General features: G+C 39.7%; 1 protein-coding gene across 1 annotated transcript; it reads right to left on the bottom strand.

Moving 5' to 3' along the window:
• Positions 1 to 1,323: 1,323 nt before the first annotated feature.
• On the bottom strand, positions 1,324 to 23,782 carry tnr (tenascin R (restrictin, janusin)). Its single transcript, XM_046050906.1, has 7 exons — positions 23,654 to 23,782; positions 18,173 to 18,305; positions 16,685 to 16,836; positions 14,232 to 14,328; positions 7,438 to 7,599; positions 6,391 to 6,554; positions 1,324 to 4,944 (listed from the first exon to the last, which is right to left on the bottom strand). Exons 1-7 carry the CDS (start codon positions 23,780 to 23,782, stop codon positions 4,825 to 4,827), a joined length of 957 nt encoding a protein of 318 aa, XP_045906862.1. The 3' UTR covers positions 1,324 to 4,824.
• Between the last annotated feature and the right edge of the window lie 2,574 nt (positions 23,783 to 26,356).

The raw sequence follows: 26,356 nt of genomic DNA, 5'->3' as shown, positions 1-26,356 counted from the left end.
CACGCCTGAAGCGCCTGCTTCATAGTTTAAGCTAATGATGAGTGTGTACAGGTGTGCTTTATACTCCTCCGGTTATTCCGTCACACCTTACCGTTCTAGCAACAAGCCAATAGGATTGGAGTGATTTCATTCACGTTCAGACATGCTTCGCCTAGAGGCGTTCCCATAGTGTCGTAACCGACGCAGTGTCTCGTTCCCCTTCTCGGGGAACCAGGGTTACATACGTAACCCGAGACGTTATCTTCAATTCACCTGGTTCACTTCACTGTCTCTGCTGACTGTGTGTGTGGATTTGCTTATTTTACTATATTCATGGGGTCCAAAAACAGCTTTTTGGGAACCAAAATGCTAGATCCCACAAGTTTAAAGGGCTGTTTGAGGGTTAAGACTGGGTTTTCGAGTTAGGGTTAGGGTAAAGGCTTCAGGTTAGGCATGTGGTTGTGATGGTTAAGGTTAGGGTAAGGGGTTAGGGATGCATTATGTCAAAAAGATGTCCCCATAGAGGAACAAACATATGGGCAGAAGCTACAGCGTGACAGTTTTTTGCAATGTGTTTATTCCACATGTTCATATTGCGATGAAAATACAATTTATCGGTCAGCACTAATCAATAACACTCTAATGGCTGAACAGTAAATATAAAGTTTCTGCAGCTCCTATAGCTTAGCTTAGGAGAAAGACTGGAAAGTCATGAATTCAAATTATGCCTTTTCTGAACTCTGACAGTCTAATTGAAAACTGTGCTCTTGCCAGCAGATCGTTCTCTACAATCACCTATTTGAAGGCGATTCATATTTTTATGTAGAATAAATGTTGTCTATATGTTATACTAAAAGTTATCAGGTGTGTTTTCATGTCAGTGCAGGTCTGCTATGTCTCTGCGTATGAGCATAAATTAGGGGTCATGCAGCCAAACCATACTGGCAGACCTTTATGACAGCACTTTTCACTGTTCACCTGGAACTGCTGCTGGCCTCACTTCAGTTTTAATGGCATCCAATTAGAGGTGAAGATACTTTAAAAGTTTATGACATGGAGTCAGTCGGCTCTTGGTACTTCATTATTTCATGAGTAAAAAAGGGGGGAGTAGGGGCCAGCGCTCAACTTCTTTTATATGAAACTCATCTCCAAAAAGGAACAAACCAAAGTATTGTGGTCATGCAAAGATGTAGTTCACCATAAACTTGACGTACAACAGCATGCAATCAGCACATACTAAACAAAAAGAGAAACAAAATACTCCAAATCAGACTATTTGAATGTTTTATTAATATGTAGAAAATGTATTAAAAAAGGAACTATATAGTACATGTATAAGTCAAACTAGAGCTAAATTTGACAGTAAAATCCAAGTTTATCCAACAAAAATCCTTATTTCAGCATATGAGCTTTTCAAACAGTCAAGATCACATTTGGTCAACATTTACATTTCCATGGCAAGATTTCAAATTAATGCAGTTACAGTATCTGGCTTATATAACAAATACCACCAGACATGGTGGTTTTATCAGTTAAGTCACTTGTAAAAGTAAACCCATCAAATAAAGCATTTTTATTAGCTTTTTTTTTTTTTTTTTTTTTTTTTTACAATTTCACAAAGTAATTGGAAAATAAATAGCAGTGAAATAAATAAGGGGGAACAGGTTTCCTGTCCAGTGAGAAGCTTGGTAGAAGCAAACAATGATCAGTGTGAGTGTATTCCCAGTGACTGAGAGTTTTAAGTGTAAATAATGGAGATGCTCTTTTCAAACCTGATGTTATTCAGTAGCTGAAGAGATGACATTTTACATGATCAAAACGTACAATTTAATACCTCCCTACCCTCCAAAGATGATAAAATACTTGATCAGTTGGCTTTAAATGATGGGAACAAACTACTTGCTCATACTTTATGCTAGAGGGAATGACATCAAATTATTTATAATATCAAGAAAATAATTTCAGGCATGTTTTTTTCCATGAGGGTTGCATTTTCTCAATTTCAAATAATTTGTTTTCCTGAAAGCTCTCAATGAAGAGTAGCCTAATATTACTAAGCTTTCAATTACACTAATGGATTAATGTAACGTGCTTGTGACAAGCAATAGAAGTTTATGAACAAATGGAAAGACAAAAAATAAATACATAGATGATTAACTGGAAATGAAAGGTGAGACATAGGCTTTTCCACAGCAACTTAAACAATTTCCTTTTTGTGGTTTTCTCATTGATTGACAGAAAAAGCTTAAAATGATTACAGATGGGAAAAAATATTTAAAATGAACTTAAATATATATCAGCTTTCCTCTTGAAATATTTAAGAGCACCTCACGGTTTGCCATGAGAGAAAACCGTCACAATACAAATAACATTCTTTTTTCTTTTCTGCAAAGCTTCATGACCTTCGTTCCATGTACAAAACTGCACCGAGGCAAACTTCATCCAAGTAGTTAATAAAATAAGTACATAAAGAGTTCCCTACTCTACTATAAATCACTATGGGAGATGGATTGCATGAGAGGCTCTGAAACAGTCACTTTGACACTGAAACATTAATCAGACCTGGGAAAGGTTGCGTGATGAAACAGCTTCTTATAAATATTGTTTTTATTCTACCTTTTTAAAAACCATTTCAAGAGCACCTTTTACCCAGACCAGCAAAGAAATGTGTCACTACAAATCAGATTAGAACATGTACTCCAGTGACATTTGTTACTTATTATCAGGCTCTTGGTTGCAATTTAAGTCAACATGCAGTAGGCTCCATCCACCCATTAACACAACCATGGTTAAAAATACAGTGGTTAAAAGGGGAAGTGTTTCAGAGGGCTTTCTGAATTAGTTTGCATCTAAAGGGAGAACACACCAAAAGTCACATTATCTTCAACTCTGTAGCTACATGAGTATATAAGTTGTAGTTTATAGAGGGGAGAGTCACCATTGTTTTCAAGTCTAAAAAGGACAAAGAACACAAATGAAAAATATACGCATATGATACAAAGCAGACTTCCTGGTTTGCTTCAGTGAGAGAATTAAAGAAACTGACAGAAGTACCAGAATGAGATTTCCAGCTGTTAATATTTTGATTATTGAATATAAAATGCTGCTTGCAGCGATGGTGACACGGATTTCCAAGGATTATATTGGACAACAACTTGTGTTTATTTTTAAAGTATGAAGCCAGAGAGAAGATTTAGCTAGTTGTGTGTGGTTTGTCTTCAAACTCCACAGAGATGATTTTTTTCTCCAACAGAGGAGGGAGGAAACCGCAGTTTTCTGGCTCCAGAAAACTGCAGTCAACGCACTGGCACTCAACCCTTTGTGCAACAGTGTGAACACTGAATAGAACAAAATGCTTGGTGGGCATGCTGCGGCTTACGCTGGTCCTACTAAAACAATGCATTCTCTGCCATGTTTGCTGATTTTGTTGTTTCACTGGGGAGCTTAAATAGCGAAGCAAGTACAAGAAAGGCTCAGAAGAAAGACTTGGCTCCACTCCACCTACTGTTCCGCTTTCTTTAAGTTCATTTCAGCTAATAGGCAAGGCTAAAATCTGCACCATGCCCACCACGACTTTCTTTTGCATAGAATTTAGTGTTCACATTGCATAAAATATCACCTGGGGACATGATTACCATAAAAGTCCCTGAAAAGTGAGACTCTATTAATACATGAAAAAAGCTGCTTCAGTGACTTTGGTGACAGAACTGACTGGCACCTTTCCAAACAGTGGGCCGAGTCTTTATTATGCAGATCTTTGGTTACATGTTACACTTATCTGCACCATCTCTGCAAGCAATCACTTAAGTGTTTGCAATTTGCTTGAAAATAAAGTCCAGGAAATAATATTAAATGCCCATGAACAACTAAAAAAATTATTTGAATTGATTAAACAACAATAGCTTTGCTGTGTTCCCACTCGTAGTGCAAAATACTGTCTCAGTGTGGCTACCAATAATAATAAAGTTTAATATTGAATATTTCATACGGCTTTAATATTTAACACAAAGGATATTGTAATTAACAGTAACACAGAAAGAGAGAGAAATAAAATAAATAAACTAGGTGGTAATGAAGCTGTTGCTGGTGCACTGCTTTGTGAATGATGATTTTGCTTTTTGATGTTAATTTTATCTCTTATGTCCAGAATTTGTCCTCAAGGTTTTATCATTAACTTCATATAGGCATCAAATCATATTAAATAGATGGACTTCTGTCACAATATCAGTTATAAAAATATATATATCTTACAGTTAAGGGTTTTAAGGGCATATACAGTATATCTTTCGTTAAAAGTGTTATTATTTCTTAACGGTTAAAATCACGCTAGCTCTCGCACTCTTCTGAGCATTTCTGAGCACATTTCCTCTTATCCCAGGGAAAGGCAAATTGGACTTAAAGGAGAAAAAAAAGCTTCTTTGTTTGCCTTTCCATTTTACAGCAAATAGAACCATTGTCATTCAAAGTATTTAATAAATTACATACAGTGTCCTCTATCGTCTGGGTAGAAGTACAGCAGGGAAAGACAGCTAAAGCTGGGAAAGAGCAGATATAAACAGAGTTCGGACATTGTTTCACCCTCTCTGCTATTTCATGATCTCATCCATGGTTATAACAGTTTCTGATTGTTGGTGGTGTATTAATAATAATGTGTTTTATTATTTTACAACTGAATATTAATAAAATATTAGTAGCTTTTTGTCATAACCCACTTTTTTTCTTTGCAGCCTCACTAAAAGGCATTAAATAGCACATGAGCGAAGCACACAGATAGAAGAAACTCGTCACTAAACATTGTCCAAACTCCGTTTATCCTTGACTCTGGGCTGGGTGAAGGCGGTTTGTTTATTCAGGCGCAGACCGCCTCCTCTTGCTGCTGATGCTACGGAAGTTGAACGGCCTCATCTTCATCTCCACAAAAGGAATAGAGAACTCGTGGCCTTTCCAGTGGTACCAGTTAATACCCTGTGAGAGCGAGAGATTGATTTCAGAAGCTGGTAGAATCAACAAGGCATTTGAGAAAATGGAAAATAACAGGATCTTTTCAGGAAAGTGTATTTTAATTTCAACTGAAAGAAGTCTTCAAAGAAGGAGGGTAACAATCCTGACTTAAGAGATAGAACAATTATGAATTTAGTGCAATTATATTCTCACGCCAACCCTCCTAATCCCCACCAAAACCCTCTCATTAGCAGCTTGACACTGAAAGGCAATTTCTCCCTGCATGTCTTCATGCCTGTCCATCTCTGCTCCCACCTGGGCTCATTTCATGTCATCACGCAACAAAGAGAAAGGCACAGTGCACGGCAAGAGAAGCGCTGAAGCTCCAAAAGTCTTTGTAGTTCAGCCTAATCACAGCTTCACACAACACCTCACTCTCCTTTCTCGAGCCATTTCAGCATCAAGCAGAGAGAGAAACAGCGAGCACATCACGCACTCGTCAAAATGACCAGAAAAGCCCTCAATGCGTAATCACACTCACACGTAGTATTAAAAAAAAAAGCCAATGTCAGTCTGAATGGGGTATCAGTGTATCAGTGTTTATATTTGTAACCATCTCCATTTTGCGTGCTTGCTTAATCTTTTAAATGAACTCTGGCCTTTACCTTCCATATATTTCTGTACATAAAAATATTGGTATGAGTGTTTTAGATAAGCTAAAATCATTCATCATTCATAACAGATGAACAGGTATTTTTTAGAAATAAATATTAAGATTGACAAACAGTGTAGCAGGTATGAGCCTTTTCTTTTCTGACCTTTCATTACAGCTCCTCCATCAGGCCAATGAGTGTAACCGGTATGGAGAAGGATGCCTGTGGCAAGTTTCATGTAATTTAATATACTAATTATAAGCCTTTCAAAATGAGAAATGTTAACCTTTAATCACTGCCATAATCAGGCCAGTTTGTGTGAGTTTTGTAAATGCCAAAATGCCACCTTTTTTTAAATGATTGCATTGAGTTAAACAGTTGGTTCACCCAACCCGCTCTTAAAGAAGACTGACACAGGGACCTTCTCTGAGACAGGACCACAAACTCAGGTAATAATGCTCACCCACTTTAAGACCCTTATCATGTCAGTTGATATTCTGCTTTAGTGCTGCATATTCCCTAACTAAATATAAATTTAATTAAAACAAATGTATTGACACAAACAGTCTGGAGTTTTTGGGGCCCCTGGAGTTCTGTGATTCTGGCGCAGCTGTCTACTTTGCCATGTTGGCAATCCATCCTTGTCTTGCACCCCAGATAGTATGTAGGAGTGTTCTTTTGTAATTTGAACCAACCTTTAATCTTTTTCTAACTTACACCACAAAATATGTTTGGCCTGATGATAAACACATTTACTGACTATTTCATTTGGCACATTCTCTCTTTGATCAGCTTGTGTATTTACGGGATGACTGACCTGACTGTGTCTGGACTCGCCGTATTTGCCATTGAGGTTGGCCCGGTGGCAGTTCTTGTACCACCAGGCTCCTTTGTAAGACAAGGCACAGTTAGTGACTGCGATGTCATTGTCTCTGTCTTTTGTAGAGAAGGGACGGCCCTGGTGGTAGCTCAGAGAGTCACCTGGGGTCAGAAGAGGGGAGAGAGAGCGAGAGAGAGAGAGACCATCAGCAAATTCTGGGCAACATCGGCATATGGTTGAAGTGAATAACGGCGTGATGAGGGGACATAAACGAGCAGGCAGGCAGGAGGGAGATGGAGAGACATGAGAGGAAAAAGGTCCTGCAGCAGGCTCTCTGAATAAATTTAGGCAGAGAGAATTATAATTATAAACATGAGGGGATGATGGGTAATTCTGGCATATGGTCATGTTGACAGACTGAGAGATACATGGAGAGCGAGGACAAGGGCGGAAATGTGGAGGAGTGCTGAAGCAGGTTTCAGACATCAGGGAGAAGAAAAGAGAGCGGAAAGGAGGCAGGAGAAAAAATGGCAGAGGACAGAAGGAAGAGTATTTTCACTTAAAGGTTGGGGAGAGCACACACTATATTACAGCATAGGGTACCGCAGGGTACAAAATTAGCAATCGTCAAATGCAAGTAAGAAATTACATTGGCAAATAAAATAAATGAGGTCAGCCGTCATTGAGAGCATTGTAAGTGGGAGATAAGTGCTGTCACAAACCTCCGTCACTGTTGAGGGATGGTTTCTCTACTCAGGTTTAAATGGCTTCTTTAATTCCTCTATCGTTGACAAAGGACACTCGTTTGAGGATAACAATGTGAAATTGTTCATTTTGGACCCTGATATAGTTTAGTATTTTGGAACAGGAAAAGATTCATATAGCAAAAAGATTTCCATGTTGATGTTCTCACTGGCTATTTCTATACAGTCCGTGGATTGATCATAAGGCTACCATCCACAGAGCTGTAAAGTAAAATGCAAAATAATTGCAAAATAATTACATTAACTTAAACAAATATTCCCAATGCATTCAACCACATACCAGCAGTGCCATTGTATTCTCCTATCCTCAGCTTGTACAGGTTTCTCGCATCTCCAATGGAGAATTTGTCATAATTTGCGTAGACAGACTCCTGTCCGTCCTTCATGTCAATTCTCAGCTCATAACGGCCCTGAGCAGCAATCCTCTGGATGTTGTCCAGGCCTGTGGAGAAAAAAAACAACACAAATTATATTGTATTGTAGATACGCGTTGTATGTATGTCAACCCTAGACAGACAAATCAAATTGTGATAGTTACACCTGCTGTTTTGAAAATATCATTTTACTTCCAATCTAACTGGCTCTCAACCATTTAATAACCAAATAAAGATTTGGTGCTGGAATGGTTTCACACTATTCTCCTGACTGACAGGTGACAGAAATGTGCCAGAAAAATGCAGGACAGAAGAAGGCTTCAAGCAGCAAACATGGATTTAAACAATGCAGGTTTCCTGGAAGAGTCATCCCAAGTGAAACTCTTTTTACAGAGCCCAAAATTGCAAATCACAAATGTTACTCAAAAGACTTTACAATCTTTACATGTGGAACCACCTGTTCTTAGATCCTTAATTCAGATGAGGAAACACTCAAACACAAAAAAATACTACTAGAGCAACAGAGGAGGAATCCCTATTCCAAGACGTATAGACATGCAATATATGGTGTGTGTGTGTGTGTGTGTGTGTGTGTGTGTGTGTGTGTGTGTGTGTGTGTGTGTGTGTACAGCAGTGATCATCAACTGGATATAATACTGCAATATTAATATTTTCGCAGTATTAGACACTGCATCTGTGGCAAAATTCATGGTAAAATGCTCTGTCAAGTTACTGCTAATGCAAAGTGAACATTTCCAGCTTCACATTAAAATCATTTAACTGGTAAAATACAAGTTCTCATATCTTGTGCAGAATAATGTCAGATCATGACTGCTCACATAATTATGGAAAAAGACTATGGAAAAAAATAATTTCTTTAGCTGCCCCAGACTTCTGTGACCTGTAGTAGGTGTATAAAAGACTGTGCAGCTTTCATACTGAAAGATGGCGTACTCACAGAATTTGAAAAGTACGTACGCACAGAAATATCCACATGTATAAAACAAAGCATATGCAAGGTTTCCTTTATACATCCCAATCAACGTGAAACTGACATTACTATGCAAATTAGCGGCTCCCGCTGCTAACAGCCGGCTGCCAGAAACAGTGGTAATAGTGGTAGTGGTCTACTTGCACGGTTCCGCCAGGTTGGTCTGTCAAATGCTGGACCCAGTTCAGCACACAGACCCAAGAGCCCAACTCCAGGGAATCTAAATCGAAGTATTAGCCAGTCATCATCTTGGGCCAGGAAATCTTCATGGAACTCTGATCCTTCCACTCGCGTTCCTCTGCAGTGCCATTGGGCAGCCATGCAGCATTACGAACGAGTGTCACACAGTTTTCATATGTTTACAGCAATCATACAGAGTAGGCTTCACACCTTGCCAAAATGATGGCTTCAGTCAGTAATCCTGGGAGATCATTTAAAGGTTGAGGTTTGACAGGTGAACACATTTTTTAATGTCGGTTTTTCGGTTTAGTCTGCATCATGAGGACTGATGATGAGGATGGAGATTGTGTGAGAGCTGTCCCTGGCTTTATTTCCAGACATTTTTTATTTACACAGTCCATATATGCAGGTGGTGAAGATGAGTCGGGTGAGTCGAGGGGAGAAGGCAGATCTGTTTGTGCATCTCAGTACACACTGTGCGCCTGACAGCACAGTCTGTTCACCGCAGCATTTACATGATAGATAGATATATGTTCAGAGGATATGATTAAAAAATATTGACGTTCTCTTCTGCAATTGTTTAATGCTATTTGATGTTATCTCTGATTTTCACGATGATGATAATTCTATCCGTTAGCCGAGTTTAAGTCTGAAAAGGACTCAAGCTAAATTCACGTTGGGGAAATGCAGCCTGAATCCTGCCACCTGACATTATCCTGGCTTTAGGCTGGCAGGTTCACAACTGACCATGAAGACCATGGTCTGATGAAATATTTAGCGGACATTGATTTAAGATTTGGCACTAATTTGGCTTATTTTATTTCTTTTACAATTGAAAGGTGCAGTATGGAATAGTTATGGCTCAGTAGCGTGAGCACAAATAACACTGCTGGTTTGAATGTTTAAATGATAGTGATACCGTGTGATATTAAGCGAAATTAAATATATGAGAGCCATTATTATCTATTCCTCTAACATTCAATTTTATTTTGATATTAAACCACTACACACATGATCAAAGTTTTATTGTGTATTAACGGATATAATTAGGTTTTTGATTGACTACTTCATTGACATATGCCTAGTAACTGCAGTGGAAACGCTATTTTGAAACATTTGGTGAGTTTTGGCACTTTAGAGTTTACTGAAAGAGACAGACAAAAGTTTGCGGAGGGTCCTATATATTCTCACAGCAGCTCAAGAGTTTGCACCACGGCTTGCACATTCTCACGTCACGGTCATTTTTATACATCCCACGTGTGCGTGAAAACCAGCGTACGTAACCTTTTTGTGCGTAGGCAGCGTTTATACATGAAGCCCCTGGTGTACAGAGTAGATGAAAATAGTGATAGTAAAATTCCAATACAGAACGAGAGAATGTCAATATTAGATGAACAAAATACAAAAATCTATAACAAACGTGTAGGTTAGAGGTTAAAATCCTTATAAACACTATGTAAGACGTCTTTGTAAGCTGGTTGTATGGAAGTGGATGATTGACATTGTCGAGAGCGGTGGACACTGTGGCCACCAGCCCCCCTGCAAAGGCCCCATGTCGCAACTTTCTGAGATATGTGGCTTTGCTCTCTATCTCCAAGGCAGCAGATACGAGGGCTCGTTTGAACCCCGACAGGCGATAAGGCACCACATCGACCTGAGAGATTGGAACTGCCTTCACCATCAGATTACAACAAGCACCCATTTAGAAAAGAGTCTCCTCCAACAGAAGGATCACCTGTACGCTTTTTTTTCAAGCCGGAAAAAAATTTATAGAAAAGCTAAAACTCCTCTAGCCTTCGCTGATAAGGAATAGGAAGTATAAAATCCTGGAGAGTAGGAAAACTAACTCTGCCATAATATGCCAATGGTAAGCAGATAAAATCTATGTTTGCAACCCGAAAGCACTTAGGGTGACAGGGGAGAAGAAATTGTTGTAATAAAACTGTGTTTAACACTTAGTCATGTCTAATTTCCATTGTATAATATCACTGTATTATCAGCAATTAATCTTGTACCCATAATTTTTTACTGTTTTTTTTTTCCTTCCAACAGTTTTATGGGATTAGGCCGCTCTATTCCAAACTGCAGCAATTAAGAATGCATTTTGACATACTATTGCACTTGTCTTATTATACTACCAATATTATCAACTCGTCACATTTTATGACCAGCTTTTCTCTCACACTTCGACAGAAACAAGAGGGGGAGGGGGAATTTTAAAAAAGCAAGCGAATGGGATAATGACCACACTTGCACACAGCCACCCTGGTTTCTCTCTGTTATTACATCATCAAACTGACATTGTGTTCAGCTTTAAAACTGGCTGAGGTCAGCGAGCAGGGAGAACAGATTGCCCTAGAGCAGCAATAAAAACGCCCGTTTTCAAACTGTAACGGATAATAATGAAAGCTTAATTTCCATATTCTTTACAGCTGACCAGTTAAATGCCTCTTCTTTTCAGTTTGAGTGGATTTAATATCGATTTTTATGGTTCCATACTGTTCAATATATTGCTGTTCTGTGTGTAGAGGCGGTGATTAGCTAAATGTTTGCTATAATGGCTCTCTATGACAGCGACCTAATCTGTAGAAACAAGAGTGAAAGTCAGATGGTTTGAAACTGCAGTGACCATCTGTGTGACGATACCATTTACTTCCTATAACAATGATACATTTTAACACTGAAATGCACAGCAAACACAGTCACAGGACATAACACAGAAAATAATACATGGCAACACTGATGTGAAAGTAGCTACGCCTAATATATATTTGCGGAGACATTCAGAACAGTTGTATTAGTAGTTACTTTTTCCAAAAGGTTAAGTGTTTAGGGTTTTGCCAGTAATATGTAAGAACACAGACATAATGGGTATGGATAATACTTAATATTTGTGCCAAACAATTGCTCAGTTATAACTGCATTTGAAAATTCTACTTTATGTGTAGTTCTGAAAGTTAGTTATTAACACTGTGACACATAGCTCATGGAGGCAATTAAAGGAGCTGCTCAGTGTTTCATGAAGCCAAAAAAAGTCGGACTTCCGGGTATAAAATTACCTGAATCTTCCACATTGTGCAGCCCCACAGGAATAAACGCACTCGCATTTCCTTTAACCCCACCTCATGGAGCAAGCGCAACAGAGACTTCTGGCTAACTTCTGGTTTAGCTCTCAGCTAACTTGAATGGGAATTAAATGATTTAACAGCCCTTCTAGACTTTCTAAATGTTATCAGTATGTTATCACTGCACTATGTAAACTTAATTTTTTCCGGTAAGTACGTTTTGTTTTAAGCCTGTTTTTTTGCTAGCCAAAATAAGCATCCCGGTTAAAATCACAGTTAAAGTAAATTACAGCTGCACCTAGCTAACCAAGCCGCCACCGTCTCGTCCAAATATCGTCACGTTTGGTGCCTGTTTGCTAAAAATCAACATGATGGTGGCCAAAGGCTTCAATTCTTTTAATCTCCGAAAGCATTATGGGAACTGTTGTACTATCAAATATTTTTGACAGTATTAACAGGCCCAGCTGTCCCATCAACTTGGTCCCCTGCTCACAACCATTTTAACCACTATATCAGACGGCAAATGGGTCAGTTTCAAACAGCAGACTTGACATTTTGGGCCATACTCTGAGGCTACCGTGTTCCCTGCTGGCATGTTATCTGTAATCTGGCATCACTGGGAGAAGCTTTCACAGACGCAAAGAGTAGCTCTTGATGCTCCACACCCTGAGGTGACATTAAGCTGCTTTTATGTACTGAGAGGAGAGAGTACTGTACAGGACAGAAGAAATATGGCTAAAAAAGTAATGCAAGGCCCTGGAGATGGAGGTGCCCTGGACTGGTCTGCGTCCAGAAGTGGTAAGAGGGCAGATTATTACTGAATCAGCGAAAGTGGAAATGGGTCAGATGAATTATTGTACTCACTGAACCAGATATGCTGCGGCATCTTCACATCATATTGTACAGAGAGAGTCATTATAAACCTGCCAAATATGAGGCAAGTGCAGCTACATGATGCCTTCAGGTGTCTGCCAGAAACAGCTAAAACACTGCTGTGACTTTTACAGCGCACTGTATCCGTATATCTATGTTACACTGTATAGTGTGCAAGGAGGATTGTTTTTCTCTCCTGTGTGTTGTGCTGTCCAATATTCTTCTTCTCTGTATGAAATACAGAAACTGATAAATTATTAATTTATACCAGCAGACAGCAATCCCACTTTTTCTGTTGTGATAAAATGTTAAGAGCTACCTTTGAACACCCTCCCGGTGGTGGTGTACAAAAGTAACAGGAGCAGCTGCCATTATTATTCAATTCAACTTGGCAACACTGCAAACATACAGCTTTAAAAGTAAGACAACAAGAATTGCATGCTTTTCTATCAGATTGCATTATATTGCCAACTCCTGCTCTTTTTATAGTTTCATCTATTACAGTGTGCTTAGTCACTAATGGACTAGAGTTTTCCACAGCTATCTTGTGTTATGATCCAGTATGTGTCAGCTGCAAAGTAGCAGCCCTCCATCTGTTATAATGTGGTGATAATGCAATGCCCTAAAATTTCCCCCCAGTGTTGTTTCATTTCTCTAATCAGAAAGTTCAAAAAACATTCTTCTCAAGGTCCTGATTCAGTGAATGAAATATTCATGTAATATTTTGCTTTAATCATCTGCACCAAAACAATAACACAAAAACTGGCCCATGAAGAAACATGACTCATTTGCACATTTTCTAATGAATATAATTATTGCTTCATAATGAGATTGGGGTACAGGGGGAGGGGGGATTTAGCAGTCCATCAAAACAGAGAGGATGTTCTGTTGTTTTGTCTTTGAATCAGAGCGACGCTAAAAACAATTACCAAGTCATTTCAGGGAGAGATGATCTTTCAGAGAATCCAGTAATGAATCGGATAGACTTTGTGAAGTCGAGTGCTGAAATGATGAGTGAAAAATCTAAAGGCTATACTGCCTGCACAAGATATTGGAAACTTCATGCCTCTCCATAAAATAGATGTATCAATTGAAACCAAGTGAAAGCCATGACCTTATATTGATTGCACCTATTAAATCCACTTCGGTCATGGAGAAGGCGTGTAGATAAAGAGGGTAATACAGCCTTCAGAAAACTGGAACAGAGATTGAACTAAATTTGTGGCAGGTTGCGATGCACTATCAGCCTGCAGCCCATGAAATACAGCTGAAATATATTGGGCAGGGTGACATTAGGTTGAAATAAGGCAGCAGCAAACCTGTCCTTACCTGTGACTTTTCTAATAAAACTACTATCAATCAGTATCATTTTAGGTTTATAAAGAAAAATATAATTAAATGTAGAGCGACAACACAGGTTCTACCTTATTTTAATTGAGGGAGATGTTACAGATTTTTATATCCTCCAAGTTATGTTAAAATAGAGAAGTTGTTATGCCAAAAAAAATAAAAAGTGATGGTAACTCCTTGTATTTGAAACGACACTACACATTCTTTCTCTAGACTAATGATCTCGGAGTAAGAATCTTACCAAGCCAGAATTCATCCTCCAGGTTTCCAAAGCCGACCCGATAGTCACTCCACTTCCTGGAGAAGTCTGTCAGGCCATTCTGACGACGCTGGAAGACCTGAACACCAAAATATGATGAGACAAGATGAGAAAAATACATAACAGTGTTGTGATCACAAGGACATTCAGTATTATATTCGATCCAATAAAGTCCTTTCCTCCCGTCTCTCTTCCTCCTCTTTTGAACCTAACTGACACAGTTTCTTACATTAGCATTTATGTATTTATTTAAAATACAGATGAATCCTCAGATGAATCATAATGGTAAATATATAAATAATAGTAACGATAATAAATTAAACAATTCAAAATGTCAAAATCAGAATCAGCTTTTTTTGCCAGGTATGTGTACACACATGAGGAATTTGACTCAGGATTGTACATTGCTCACGATGTGCTCATACAAAAATACAAAATCACAATAATAAAAATAAAATAAAAACAGACACAGACTTCAATGAGACAACACAAATATACACACTATGAACAAAAACAATATAGACATATTGACAAATAGTGCAGTGAGCAGAGTGCAAAGGATGCAGGAGTATGTACATGTCGGAGGTGGATGTGATACACAGGTACATATACATGTACACATGTACACAGTGCAATGAAGCATAGTGCAAAGGATGCTAGAATAAATAAGTATAAGTAGTTTGTGCAGGAGTAATGACTTGAGGTAGGTGGATTGGTATACAGTATCTACAATATAACAGTATGAACAGCACTGAAATAGAGAATGGTGAATAAATAATGTGTTAGCCAGTAAATAGGTGGCTGATTAGAGGCAGAGTTACTGGGTTATTGCACAATTGTTCCTGACACCGTGAGTCAAAAATCTGCTGTTCATCAGAGTGATGGCTTGTGGGAAGAAACTGCTCCTGAGTCTGTTGGTTTTGGCGTACTGTGCTCTGTAGCACCCACCAGAGGGGAGAAGCTGGATGTTTCCTGCCCGTTTCCTGACTCTGGAAATGTATAAGTCCTGAATGGAGGGCAGGTTGGCACCGATGATCTTTTCTGCAGTCCTGACTGTATGTTGTAGTCTGTCCCTGTCCTTTTTTGGTGGCAGATCCAAACCAGACAGTGATGGACGTGCAGAGGATAGACTGGATGATGGCTGTGTAAAAGTGGATCAGCAGCTCCTTAGGCAGGTTGAGCTTCCTGAGCTGGTAAAGGAAGTACAACCTCTGCTGGGCCTTCTTAATGATGGAGTCAGTGTTGGGTTCCCACTTCAGGTCCTGGGATATAGTGGATCCCAGCTACCTGAAGGATTCCACAGCAGACAGAGGGCTGTTGAGTATGATGATGGGGGGCAGAGTGGGGGGGCTGCTCCTGAAGTCCACGATCATCTCCACAGTTTTGAGCGTGTTAAGCTCCAGGTTGTTCTGGCCGCACCAGAGAGCCAGCTGATCAACCTCCCGTCTGTAGGCCGACTCGTCACCGTCCCGGATGAGGCCGATGACCGTTGTGTCGTCAGCGAACTTCAGGAGTTTGACAGATGGGTCCCCTGAGGTGCAGTCGTTGGTGTAGAGGGAGAAGAGGAGGGGGGAGAGCACGCACCCCTGGGGGCCGCCAGTGCTAATAGTCCGGGTGCTGGATGTGATGTTCCCCAGCCTCACCTGCTGACTCCTGTCAGTCAGGAAGTTTGTGATCCACTGACAGGTGGAGGCTGGCACAGTGAGCTGGGTGAGTTTGGTGCTGAGGATGTCCGGGATGATGGTGTTAAACGCCGAGCTGAAGTCCACGAACAGGATCCTTGCATATGTCCCTGGAGAGTCATGGTGTTGCAGGATGTGATGCAGTCCACTGACCTGTTAGCCCTGTAGGCAAACTGCAGGGGGTCCAGCAGGGGGCCTGTAATGTCCTTCAGGTGGGCCAACACCAGTCTTTCAAAGGACTTCATGACTACAGATGTCAGGACGACAGCCCTGTAGTAATTTAGTCCAGAGATGGAGGGTTTTTTGGGGACCGGGATGATTGTGGAGCGTTTGAAGCAGGAGGGAACTTCACACAGCTCCAGTGATCTGTTGAAGATCCGTGTGCTTGCCTGCACAGCTTTTCAGGCATGATGGAGTCACACCGTCGGGGCCAGGAGCCTTCCTGATCTTCTGCCTTTGGAAGAGCTGGCTCACGTCCTCTTGACAGATCATGAGTGCAGATGAGGGGTCAGAGAGGGGGGTGACAGCTTGTCACAGGGGGAAGGTGACTGTTTGAAGATGGTGTTGGAGTGGGGGAGAGGTATGACTGTGGGCTTTTCAAACCTACAATAAAAGCCATTCAGCTCGTCTGCCAGTTGTTGAGTACCAGCAGTGTTGGGGGATCATGGTAAGGTCAACAAGAACATACACATCATTTGCACATAAATGGCAAAAGTGCTATTAAAAGAAGGCGTTATCTTCACAGTGACTTACAATCCAGCCCCCTTCATCAGTGGTCATGTCACAGTACACCTGCACACCCTGGCTGGGGTCTCTGTTGATGTAAATGGTGTAGACGCCGCTCAGCGTCTCTCCATTCAGCAGGTGTTGGGCACAATTTTGAGGTGTTGCAAACAGACGACTCCCTGGAGAGAAGCAGAGGAGGTAGGTTATAATTTGCTTATTTGTTCCGTCTTTCGACTTGAAATGATTCAGTTTGTAGAGATTTATGTAGACTGCATGGATATAACTTGAAATTATATAGTATTTTTTAAAGCTGCAGTAATTGATGTTTTTATTTCAACAATGGATTAAATGTCTGTGAGGAATTTAAAATGAGTTTGTAGTGACGAACCCATAGACAATTATTTCCAGACAGCAGTGTTTTTACTTTACTGTTTTCATTAATTCTCACTGCTTTTATCAAACCTGTTTTCAGTCACAGTAGGCAGCTGTTTTAATTGAAAAAGCTCTTATAAACCGACTGTGGGTTACCTGACCACCACCAAACAGACAAAGTTAGATGATGAACTAGTGGAGCATTTAGCTGTTATAGAGCATATATTTCCCTCAGGAGTTGGGGGAGCCCAAAACAGGGGTGGCATTAGCTCAGTCTGTTAGGACTTGGCTTGGAAACTGGTGGGTTGCTGGATCAAGTCCAGCCCGATCCATGCCGAAGATGCCCGCTGAGCAAAGCCCTGAATGCCGAACTGCTCCCTGGGCACTGTACGATGGCAGCCCACTGCTCCTAAATAGGATGGGTTAAATGCAAAGAATAAATATCCCTTCCCCCTCCCTTTCTGAAATTTCCCCTACGGGGGATTAATAAAGTTATATCTTAGCGTTAAAAGTAGAGTCAATATTGACCTTCCATTCATCAGACATATGACTCCAAATGAATGCTAATGTTGCTCCGTGTCTGTTGGATCTGTAAGTGAGCATCTGTTTGCTATGAGGTTTTCTGTCTTTATATGGTGATACTACCCCAATATTGTGTTTAGAGTTTGTTCTGCTGCCCCCAAGTGGCCTTAAATATCCATTAAAACAGTTTTAAATGAAAGTTACCTTGGTGGAAATTATGGATATTAATATGTTACTTTTGGCATGTTCACATAAATTTCAGGCAATCAGCAAATTCTTGACGCTTCCTAACCCTTGTTTGAGTGACATATCCAGCATCCAATTACACGCTGAGCACAAAGATTAGAGCACACTGTTGAGCTGTAGGATTGTAAACAGCCACCCTGCAGGTGCAGCCTAATGGGAAGTCTCTCTCACTATGCTACAGAGAGGGGAGATGAAAATTGTGCCTGACTTTGGGGACCCATTATTGTGCTCCTTTGGTTATGGTGACAGTAATGTGAAATGCAGTCCAGAAGGGAAAAAACTGTGGGGCCCAAGAAAACTCACCCCGTTAGAATCTCTTTCCAGGCTTAAATAAAAGAACACAAATACATGTGACTGGATGTGTGTGTACTGTACCTGTGGTGAAGGTAGTGGAGACAACAGCGCTGGTGTCAAGTCCTCTTGCAGCCTGGAGCTTGACCGTGTACTCCGTGGTCTCAGCCAATCCCTCCAGTCGAATCCATGTGTCCTCTGCATCTAGGATCAGCTCCTACACACACACACACACACACACACACACGACCAAATTCATTCACATACATGTTAAAAGATATTAGACAAATAAAAGTGGTACCTGTGAAATTGCCTTCTATAAAAGTAATAATTGAATGTGTATTCAGTAAAAACTTCAGGGTTAAAACTAAATTATATTAGAATCCCCATAAGTCACTGATAAAACACTGCATTGAGCTTGTGAGTTTTACAAAGAGCGCTGGGAACAAAGAAACCTTGAATATATTTGATGGCCTGCTTTGCGCTGCAGTAGCCCAGAATTCTCAAACTAGCCGCACAAATTTAAAAAAAGGATATTCGGTTAGTTTAAACCAACAGTATGTAATTTCTGCTACTAGGGGTCTGTCACATCAAAACAATTACAGAAGTTGTACATCTTGAAATAGCGTGGAATTATGGGACTTGTTGTCTTCATTCTTAAATAACCACTATTGGCGATGAAAGTCTATCTGATGTGACGCAGGCAAAAATCATGTTCACGGACAAGGTGATGTATCAAATAAATTTTATTCAAGTTTACTTCCTTTCTCACTCTGACGTATCTCATGCTTCCCCTGGAAGTTATAGCAACTATATGTTGCCAATGACAGGCAACCAAAGGAAACACACCGTTACATTACATTTATGCATTTAGCTGACACTTATCCAAAGCAACTTAAAATTGCTATATATATCAGAGGCAGCACACCTCTTGAGAAACTAGGGCAGGGGTCTTCAATTAAAATTCAAAGAGCTCCAGTTAGAGAAAATTTCACGAAGCAAAGGTCCAGAACATTAACTTGCGTTATCATTCAGTAGCCTACCATAACGTATAGCCAAGTCGTATCAGCATATGTTTTTAGTCAACAATGTCAAATCCACAGACTGTATATAAAGGTCAAATCAGACACTATTTTCACATAAAACTGAAGGGATAATAACTGATCTAATAACAAATTCTAAATTTAAGTAATCTAATGGCTGCAATTAAAAAAAGTTTTTGTAAATGTGCATCTTAAAAGAAATTTTATTTGTTGCTCAATTTTTGAAAAAATAATAAAAACTAACTTTGAGGGATTGAAGTTGAGTCTCAACCAATTTTATAATTAACATTCAACACATCTCTCAACAGCTTTAATGCCTCCTCTTCTCTTTCATTCCCTCTTATACCACTTTCCTACTTTCTCTTGTTCAGTGAGAAATGTGATCTGGACCGCGGTATGCCTATTAGTGACCTCTGAACTAGGGGTTAGGTGTCTTGCTCAGGGACACATTGGTGGACGTGTGGGAGTCGGGAGTTGAACCGAGATCTCTCACACCAAACATGCGTCTTATCCACTGCCCCATCACCACCCATTGAATAAAACTACAAAATTACAAAACTACGTAATTCTCAGCACAAACTTTAGGCTTGCAGCAGTTCTTTTCAGTGTACAGTTCATTTGGAATTTTTTTCTACATAAATCTTTTATTTGATAGTATAAAGAATAATTTATAATCTTGTACCTGATGTTTTGTTTTGCTTTCTGTAAAACATCGGTGTCTTGTAATCCCATATGGGATGGGCTATGCCTTGCATGACACAGAAATATAAACTAACCAACTATTAGGGCTGCAACTAACGATTTTCACATTTAATCATTAATCATTTAGTCTATAAAATGTCAACAAGTTGTGAAAGTTTCTCATCACAATTTCTCAGACCCCAAAGTTACTCTTTAAATTTCTTGTTTTGCCCAACCAGCAGTTCCAAGCCCAAAGACTCTTCGTTTATATCATAAGTGATAAAGAAAAGCAGCAAATCTTTCACATGTGAAAAGTGAGTAATGCCATAGAAGATACAAAAGGAGAGATGCTGAGAAGCGAGAAAAGAGAAGGGTAGACGGGTGGGGGCGGGAGAAGAACGGGGGGTCAACTAGACAGAGGGAAGGAGATAAAAGACTCAGCCAAGCTGAGAAGCTACTAAGCAATCAGGAAACAAACATTTCTATTTTTGGTAAAGGAGTCATGACAGTACAGAACAAAGTTACCTCCCTTTTGTTTTTGACAAATCCTCTTTTATTGATCACGTCATAAGGAGCCAAGACCGTTTTTGAGAGAGTACTTTCTGTGACATCCCATTCTTAGATGAGAAATCAGTCCACACTCAGTTGATTAACAGAAATGTGAACTCGTCTATGCATGTATTTGTGTTCTTGTGTGTTACAGTTTGCCCTGCGTACACATTAAATATGAACAAGTAAAAAATGAAATATTCAGTCAGTTTGGGGCGGGGGGGGGGGAATCACATATCCAGGCAATGTGTCCATGTGAATTATGCAGGGAAGCAGCTGGTAAATGGTGTCTGTCTCTAAGGTTGTGACATTTTCCCACCAGGTTTTCAGGGTCAAGATAAGATTTTTATTGCAAGCAAAACTTATCAAGGACAACACATACCTTCATACATTCGCTATTGATTCCTTGGTTGAGTGGTTGGATGTTTGGTGGATGCGTATTTACACTTGTGTTTGTGTGTGAATGGGGAGATTTCTCACTCCAGGCATGAACAAAAAATTATACATGCATTTACAAAGTATTTAGTTAATCTTAATTAGATAAGAAATTAATCTCTCAACTACTCCGCTTAAATTAAGTCCATTATCTGTAAGAATGGAAGCTGGCTGAACAGCTGTAAGCTCACCAACATCCAGTTAGATTACAAGTAACGCTGACGCATATTTTCAGCCAAGCCAGACCTCAAGCACAGACAGCCTAAAGAAACTCTCATAAGGAGCACTTCAATCCGCAGCAATCATTTCTGCTCAGAGCATGAGTGGTATGACTCATTTGTTGTTGAACAAATTCAAAATGTTGCACTTGTTGAGGCAGCTCACCGTGGTGAACGCAGATTTGAATACAAGCTAAAATAATATGATAAAAAGTTGGTGAGAAGACTAAAACATGAAATATATTTTTAAATCTTCCAAGTGGGTTTGCAAGATCTTCCAGCTTTTTACCTCTCTTTATATTTAATGCATCAATTTAATAAGAAATGACTGTATGTCATTAACAGTACTTTATGTAATTAACAACAAGGAACCTACATGTAAGCAGTGAACTGAAATCACAATCAGTCAGTATTTTTCAAGTCAAAAATAATATCAAAGTGATTGTAAAAATGCAAATGTATGGTTAATAATTTTTATAATCAGCCCATCCACGACAGGTGAATGACAGACAAAGTAAACTAATTCAGGCTGGAAACGGTAGCTTATTAGCTATGGGCCAATAGGGTTTTGTTTGCAGTGAAGACAACACCAACATCAAGACCGACCGATGTAACACTAGCAGCTAATTTTGAAACTTGTTTAATTATGGTGACCATACGTCCTCTTTTTCGGAGCTAAAAAATGGGCCTGGCCAGGATTTCTAAATTGCCCAAAATGTCCGAGATTTGGCTTTTGCTTTCCACAGTCTGCATTCATTGTGTGTTTTTTTGCATTGCCATGACCAGTAACCTTACAGGCACTATTACATTTTACTCTTTCGTGTACCGGTCAGTGTCAAAAAAGGTGCTAGCAATCTAGAACTCAAATGTAAGCCATATTAAAGTTCAATACCCCCACCACCCCCCTACAAATTGCCACGGTGCCACCAATTCCTTGAATACCCCCTGAGCCCCAACCTTCCACCCACTGCGGGTGTCTGTCTGCCTCTTGCCCCTACTGCCCTGTTTTTTGAAAACCAAAATATAGTCACCCTATTTTAATGTGAGGCAGCTAAGCAGTTAGTTAGCTATCTAACCTGCAAGCTGACGTTGGCAGTGCACTTTCCCGCGGTGGATGTTTGTCTGGTCTCTCATTCAGCAACCCAAGGTGCAACACAAGATGTGTGTGTCCTTGTTTGTAAGCTTGAAAGTTAAGCTAAGTTTATTTGTAAGTTAAATCAGGGGGAGTATTTAGCAGGGAATCTAATGTGGGTGGTTGTTAAAAGTCTGTGGCTCCTGTGTTGTGCAGCAGGCGGCTGTTTGGTTGTTAGTGAGTATGACTGTCTGCCTCTGATAGAACAGAAGAGGACAATTTGATTGGTTGTATGAAATAAAGTTCATCATTCATAGTAAAACAGAGCGCGTAATGAAACTGAATTAAATATTAATTTCTCCCTTTTGGGTACTGATTTGTATGCTCTATGTTTATGTATTAGGCAGATATGTATGCTGTAGAAATTTCAGTCTGACTTAACATGCAAATGTATGCAGAGTCTTAAAAATGGCATACAACATGCTGATTTCACTTGTACGTAAAAGCCTTAATATTTCTGGACAAATGTTTCTTTAGAAACAAACCACTGTTTTGTAGTAAAAATGAAAAGGCAGAATTTGGGATCAACAGAATGAAGAAAGGAATCGTTTCAAGAACAATACAAATGAAGTCTGTTTGCATTAGTAGTACGTGAAAGCTGAAAAATAGGATCATCTCAAGTGTTACTTTTACATTCTTTGTGCATGAGTGACACCCGATGGTCAACCACACAGCAGTACTGCACATTCAGGGTCAGACTGTGTGTGTGTGTTTTGACTGTTGATAAGAACATGCCACTACAGTGGGCATTGAAGAAGACAGTCTGTGTGCATGTGGTTGCGTGTGTGTTTGTGTGTCAGATATCCAATTTCCAATAAAATGGAGTCTTTTGCAGGGCATCATGGGAAATGGTTCTAGTCAATTTGTTAACAAGCGGGTTTGGGGGTGGTGTTCCACAAAGCTCTTATGAATGTGCTTTATTACTATTACTCAGCCACATCAAAAAGTTTAATCAAAATAAACAATGTCTCTACTGAGACACATAAAAAGTAATATTACTATTAGACAGGCAATTTCACTGCGTAGTTCCCTACTGTGGGTTTCAATCTGTGTGTGTCCCCAAACGCTCACACGCTTCATATCAAGGGATTACATGATTGAAAGATAAAATTAGAATTTTGAAGTGCTTGTCATAAAGTTGTGATTCTGCAATAATTTCCTCTTCCTGAACAATGTTCAACTCTGGTATGATAAGTTGATTAAACTGGGAGCATTTTCTACTTTCTAAATCCGAGAAGGGGTTTCAATATGTTGTACAATATCTGCAGAATTAAGTTTCTATTTTCAGGTGTGTGGATTAACAAAAATACAGTTTATCTCCCTGACACAGTAAGTTTGCTGTAGCATGGGTACTCAACAGGATTTCTAGAACCACAAGATATGGAAACACAATTTGGCTGCAGATAAAATAGATACATGGAATTACAGTACATAGGATGTCAACAGTTCGTATGTATATATCTGTGTATGTGTGGAGACAAGACCTCGTGCCTTGTGCGCTACATACTTTTCGGCTGCCGTCAGCTGACTTGTAGGTGAGCATGTAGTTGTCAATTTCTGCGATTGGCGGCTGCCAGGAGATGAGAGCGCTGCGATGATTCACCTCACTGGCTGTAAGGTTCAGGGGCGCGTCCATGGCTGCCAGAAAGAGAGAAAGATATCAACTTTTTAATTTTCAGAATGTTTTCTACTTCTACAACTTAGTTAAATTCTGGAGGAATGTATGTGGGACGCAGGGCTGCTGAGGGAGCCGCGGCAGCCCCTAAAACCAGGCATTATAAAAACATCAACTAATAAAAAAGTGAGATGCAGACTCACAGCAGAGAGTGAGAGAGAGGACGAGAGAAACAGAGGGGCGAGGGGGTGGACAAGTGAGAGAGATGGAGTGTGCGAATATGGACGTGTAAGTGTCGACCTGATATCAAAACTGTTAACAATGACAGACTTTCTTTGAAAGTAAGAAAAAAGCTGGAGAAAATTTCACAGGTACCATTTTTAGAAACTCAGTGAGTTACTGTACATGTGAGTGTGCCATCCATCACTCCTTTGCTTGAGTGACTTGACAGAACTGCCTGTTGCAGGTGGGCAAAGAAACCATATTGGTCCATTTGGATTCTTTCGCTTTTGTGTGGTCTGAATCCTTTTTAACACTGCACACTGAGAAAAAAAAAAACTCACTCCAGCACAAAGTATCTTTGGGCAAAAGAACACATAATTTCTCATTACATGATGACATTTTAAAGTGTGAGGTTACTGCTGGGGTAATCAGGCAGAAACTGTTTTGTTACTTTGCCGAAATTGTTCAGCGTGTGAGGGAGGTTTCACAGTTGTCCCAAAAATTGATTTTATAGCTGATATAGCTCAGGACATACAGAAATTATGAAAGTGCAGAATCAGAGTCAACTAAAGAATTTATGTTTTTGCATTCCTCACATTAGGTCAACTCAATTAAGGCAGAGGTGTCTCTGGCCAAGTGCACTTTGTGCTGCTCTGCTGAGAGTGTTCTCACTGCATAAAAGGCAAAAACCGCACCGAATTTATTTGAATGTTTTCTTTGAAATCTCATCAAGGACACCCGCTCGCACATTATTCTTATTCCATGTTTCTGGAAAAGGCTAACCAGTTTAATAATTCACATACACATGCTCATGCTGTAGACACACATGTACACACGCACGCACACATGCATCATGTAATAAGGATTTGGATGCGTCATGCACAAAAAATTCTGAAATAGTGTACTTTTACAAAATGTAACAATGTTTTATTACTTCTTGTGATTATAATTTTCAAGGTTACTAGTACTGTCTTTTGTATTTATTTATTTATTATCTTCCAAGTTAAGAACATGCATCGTACAAGTATTTCATTAAATAAATTATCAAAGAGGTTTTATACATGGCAATAAAGTGAACTGAATTCAAGGTCTGGTGTCTGCAGGCAAGCCGTGGCTGACTTAGTATTGGGAGAGAAGTACAAGGCAATAATGTCAGCAGCAGCAACATAATCAGAGCTAGTGCAGGCAGTAGAAGTTAGGCCTTAAAGATATAAATTAACAACCGGTAATTTAGATCCACAATTGACCGAAAGATAATCTACAGGGTGGTACATTTATCAGTCTGTCTATGCAAACACATATCAACACACACCTGTATGGGGCTGACTGGCCAGGTTTTCAATCTCTGGACAGACCTAGCAGTAGATGAAGCAAACCTCTTAACTAAACTTCAGATGCTAAGATTATATAAACTTGTCTGGTTTATTTAATCCTTTAGGCCAATACTGCTGAAGGCCATTTTTTAAAGGACTTCATTATTTTGCCACTTTTTGTCACTAGGACCACACGTGTGCTGCTGTCATCAATCAGAATCAAGACTTAAAGGATCAGGCTGACCCTGTGCAAGATAGTGTGTTATCTCAATATTTCTTTGGATTTTTGAATGTTTTTTTTTGACAGTGCAGCGAGAGACAGGAAATACAGGGTGATGACACGTGACAAATGTTCCCTGAATGACAGAGAACTTGGGTAGTGGAGGGGGAGAGGTAGCGTGTTAAAAGGGTCTATTTTCTATTTAAAGTAGCTTATTTCTTATTTCACCATTTTAATTTACCTCTTTCTGTCTCTCTCCCCTGTATGTGTCTGCTCTGCTGACTTTTCCCTTCAGCAGTATGTTTTATAAAGTCATTGAAAAGACACAATTCGTCCTCTGGGTTTTTCCACCCGCGATTCTGTTTACAGCAGCAGGTGTGCCACATGTGGAGGAGGCTTGTTAATGAGCTTGCTAACGAATGACATCTGCACTGGTGTGTTCACCGTTGCTTTACCTGGTCCGTGATTATAAAAAATCCACAGTGTCTGGAACTTGTAATATAATAAATAACAACTCTGTATGTGTTTCTCTGCAAAATGCAGAAATAGGGCACTAGATATACTTGGGCAGCCGTTAATATACCTGGGCGACCCGCCCAAGTAAACACTGAGGGGCATTGCCATGTCATTGTAAGCATCCGGTCTTAAACCACTTGACCATCAGGACCCCCATTACTACCCATTACTACCGTTTATTGTATAGATGTAAATCTGTAACAACTCAAGGCAAAAGAAATGTTCCAAAAACTCTGTATTTTCTTTTAGCAAATGCTACTCAAACTGGGACTATTTAACATTTGTGGATTATTACACATTTGGTGTACTAGTAAGTACTTAAAA

The sequence above is a fragment of the Micropterus dolomieu genome, linkage group LG06 (assembly GCF_021292245.1).
Source record: "Micropterus dolomieu isolate WLL.071019.BEF.003 ecotype Adirondacks linkage group LG06, ASM2129224v1, whole genome shotgun sequence".
Classification (NCBI taxonomy): domain Eukaryota; kingdom Metazoa; phylum Chordata; class Actinopteri; order Centrarchiformes; family Centrarchidae; genus Micropterus; species Micropterus dolomieu.
This window is presented reverse-complemented; position numbering and strand designations above follow the sequence as displayed.

Excerpts from the sequence above, each read along its gene's own strand:
- tnr (XM_046050906.1), bottom strand. The coding sequence starts at position 23,782 with ATGGACGCGCCCCTGAACCTTACAGCCAGTGAGGTGAATCATCGCAGC. Across the intron at positions 16,837-18,172 it reads CTCCACTACCTTCACCACAG|GGAGTCGTCTGTTTGCAACA; the intron begins GTACAGTACACA and ends GCTTCTCTCCAG. Across the intron at positions 4,945-6,390 it reads GCGAGTCCAGACACAGTCAG|GGTATTAACTGGTACCACTG; the intron begins GTCAGTCATCCC and ends TCGCTCTCACAG.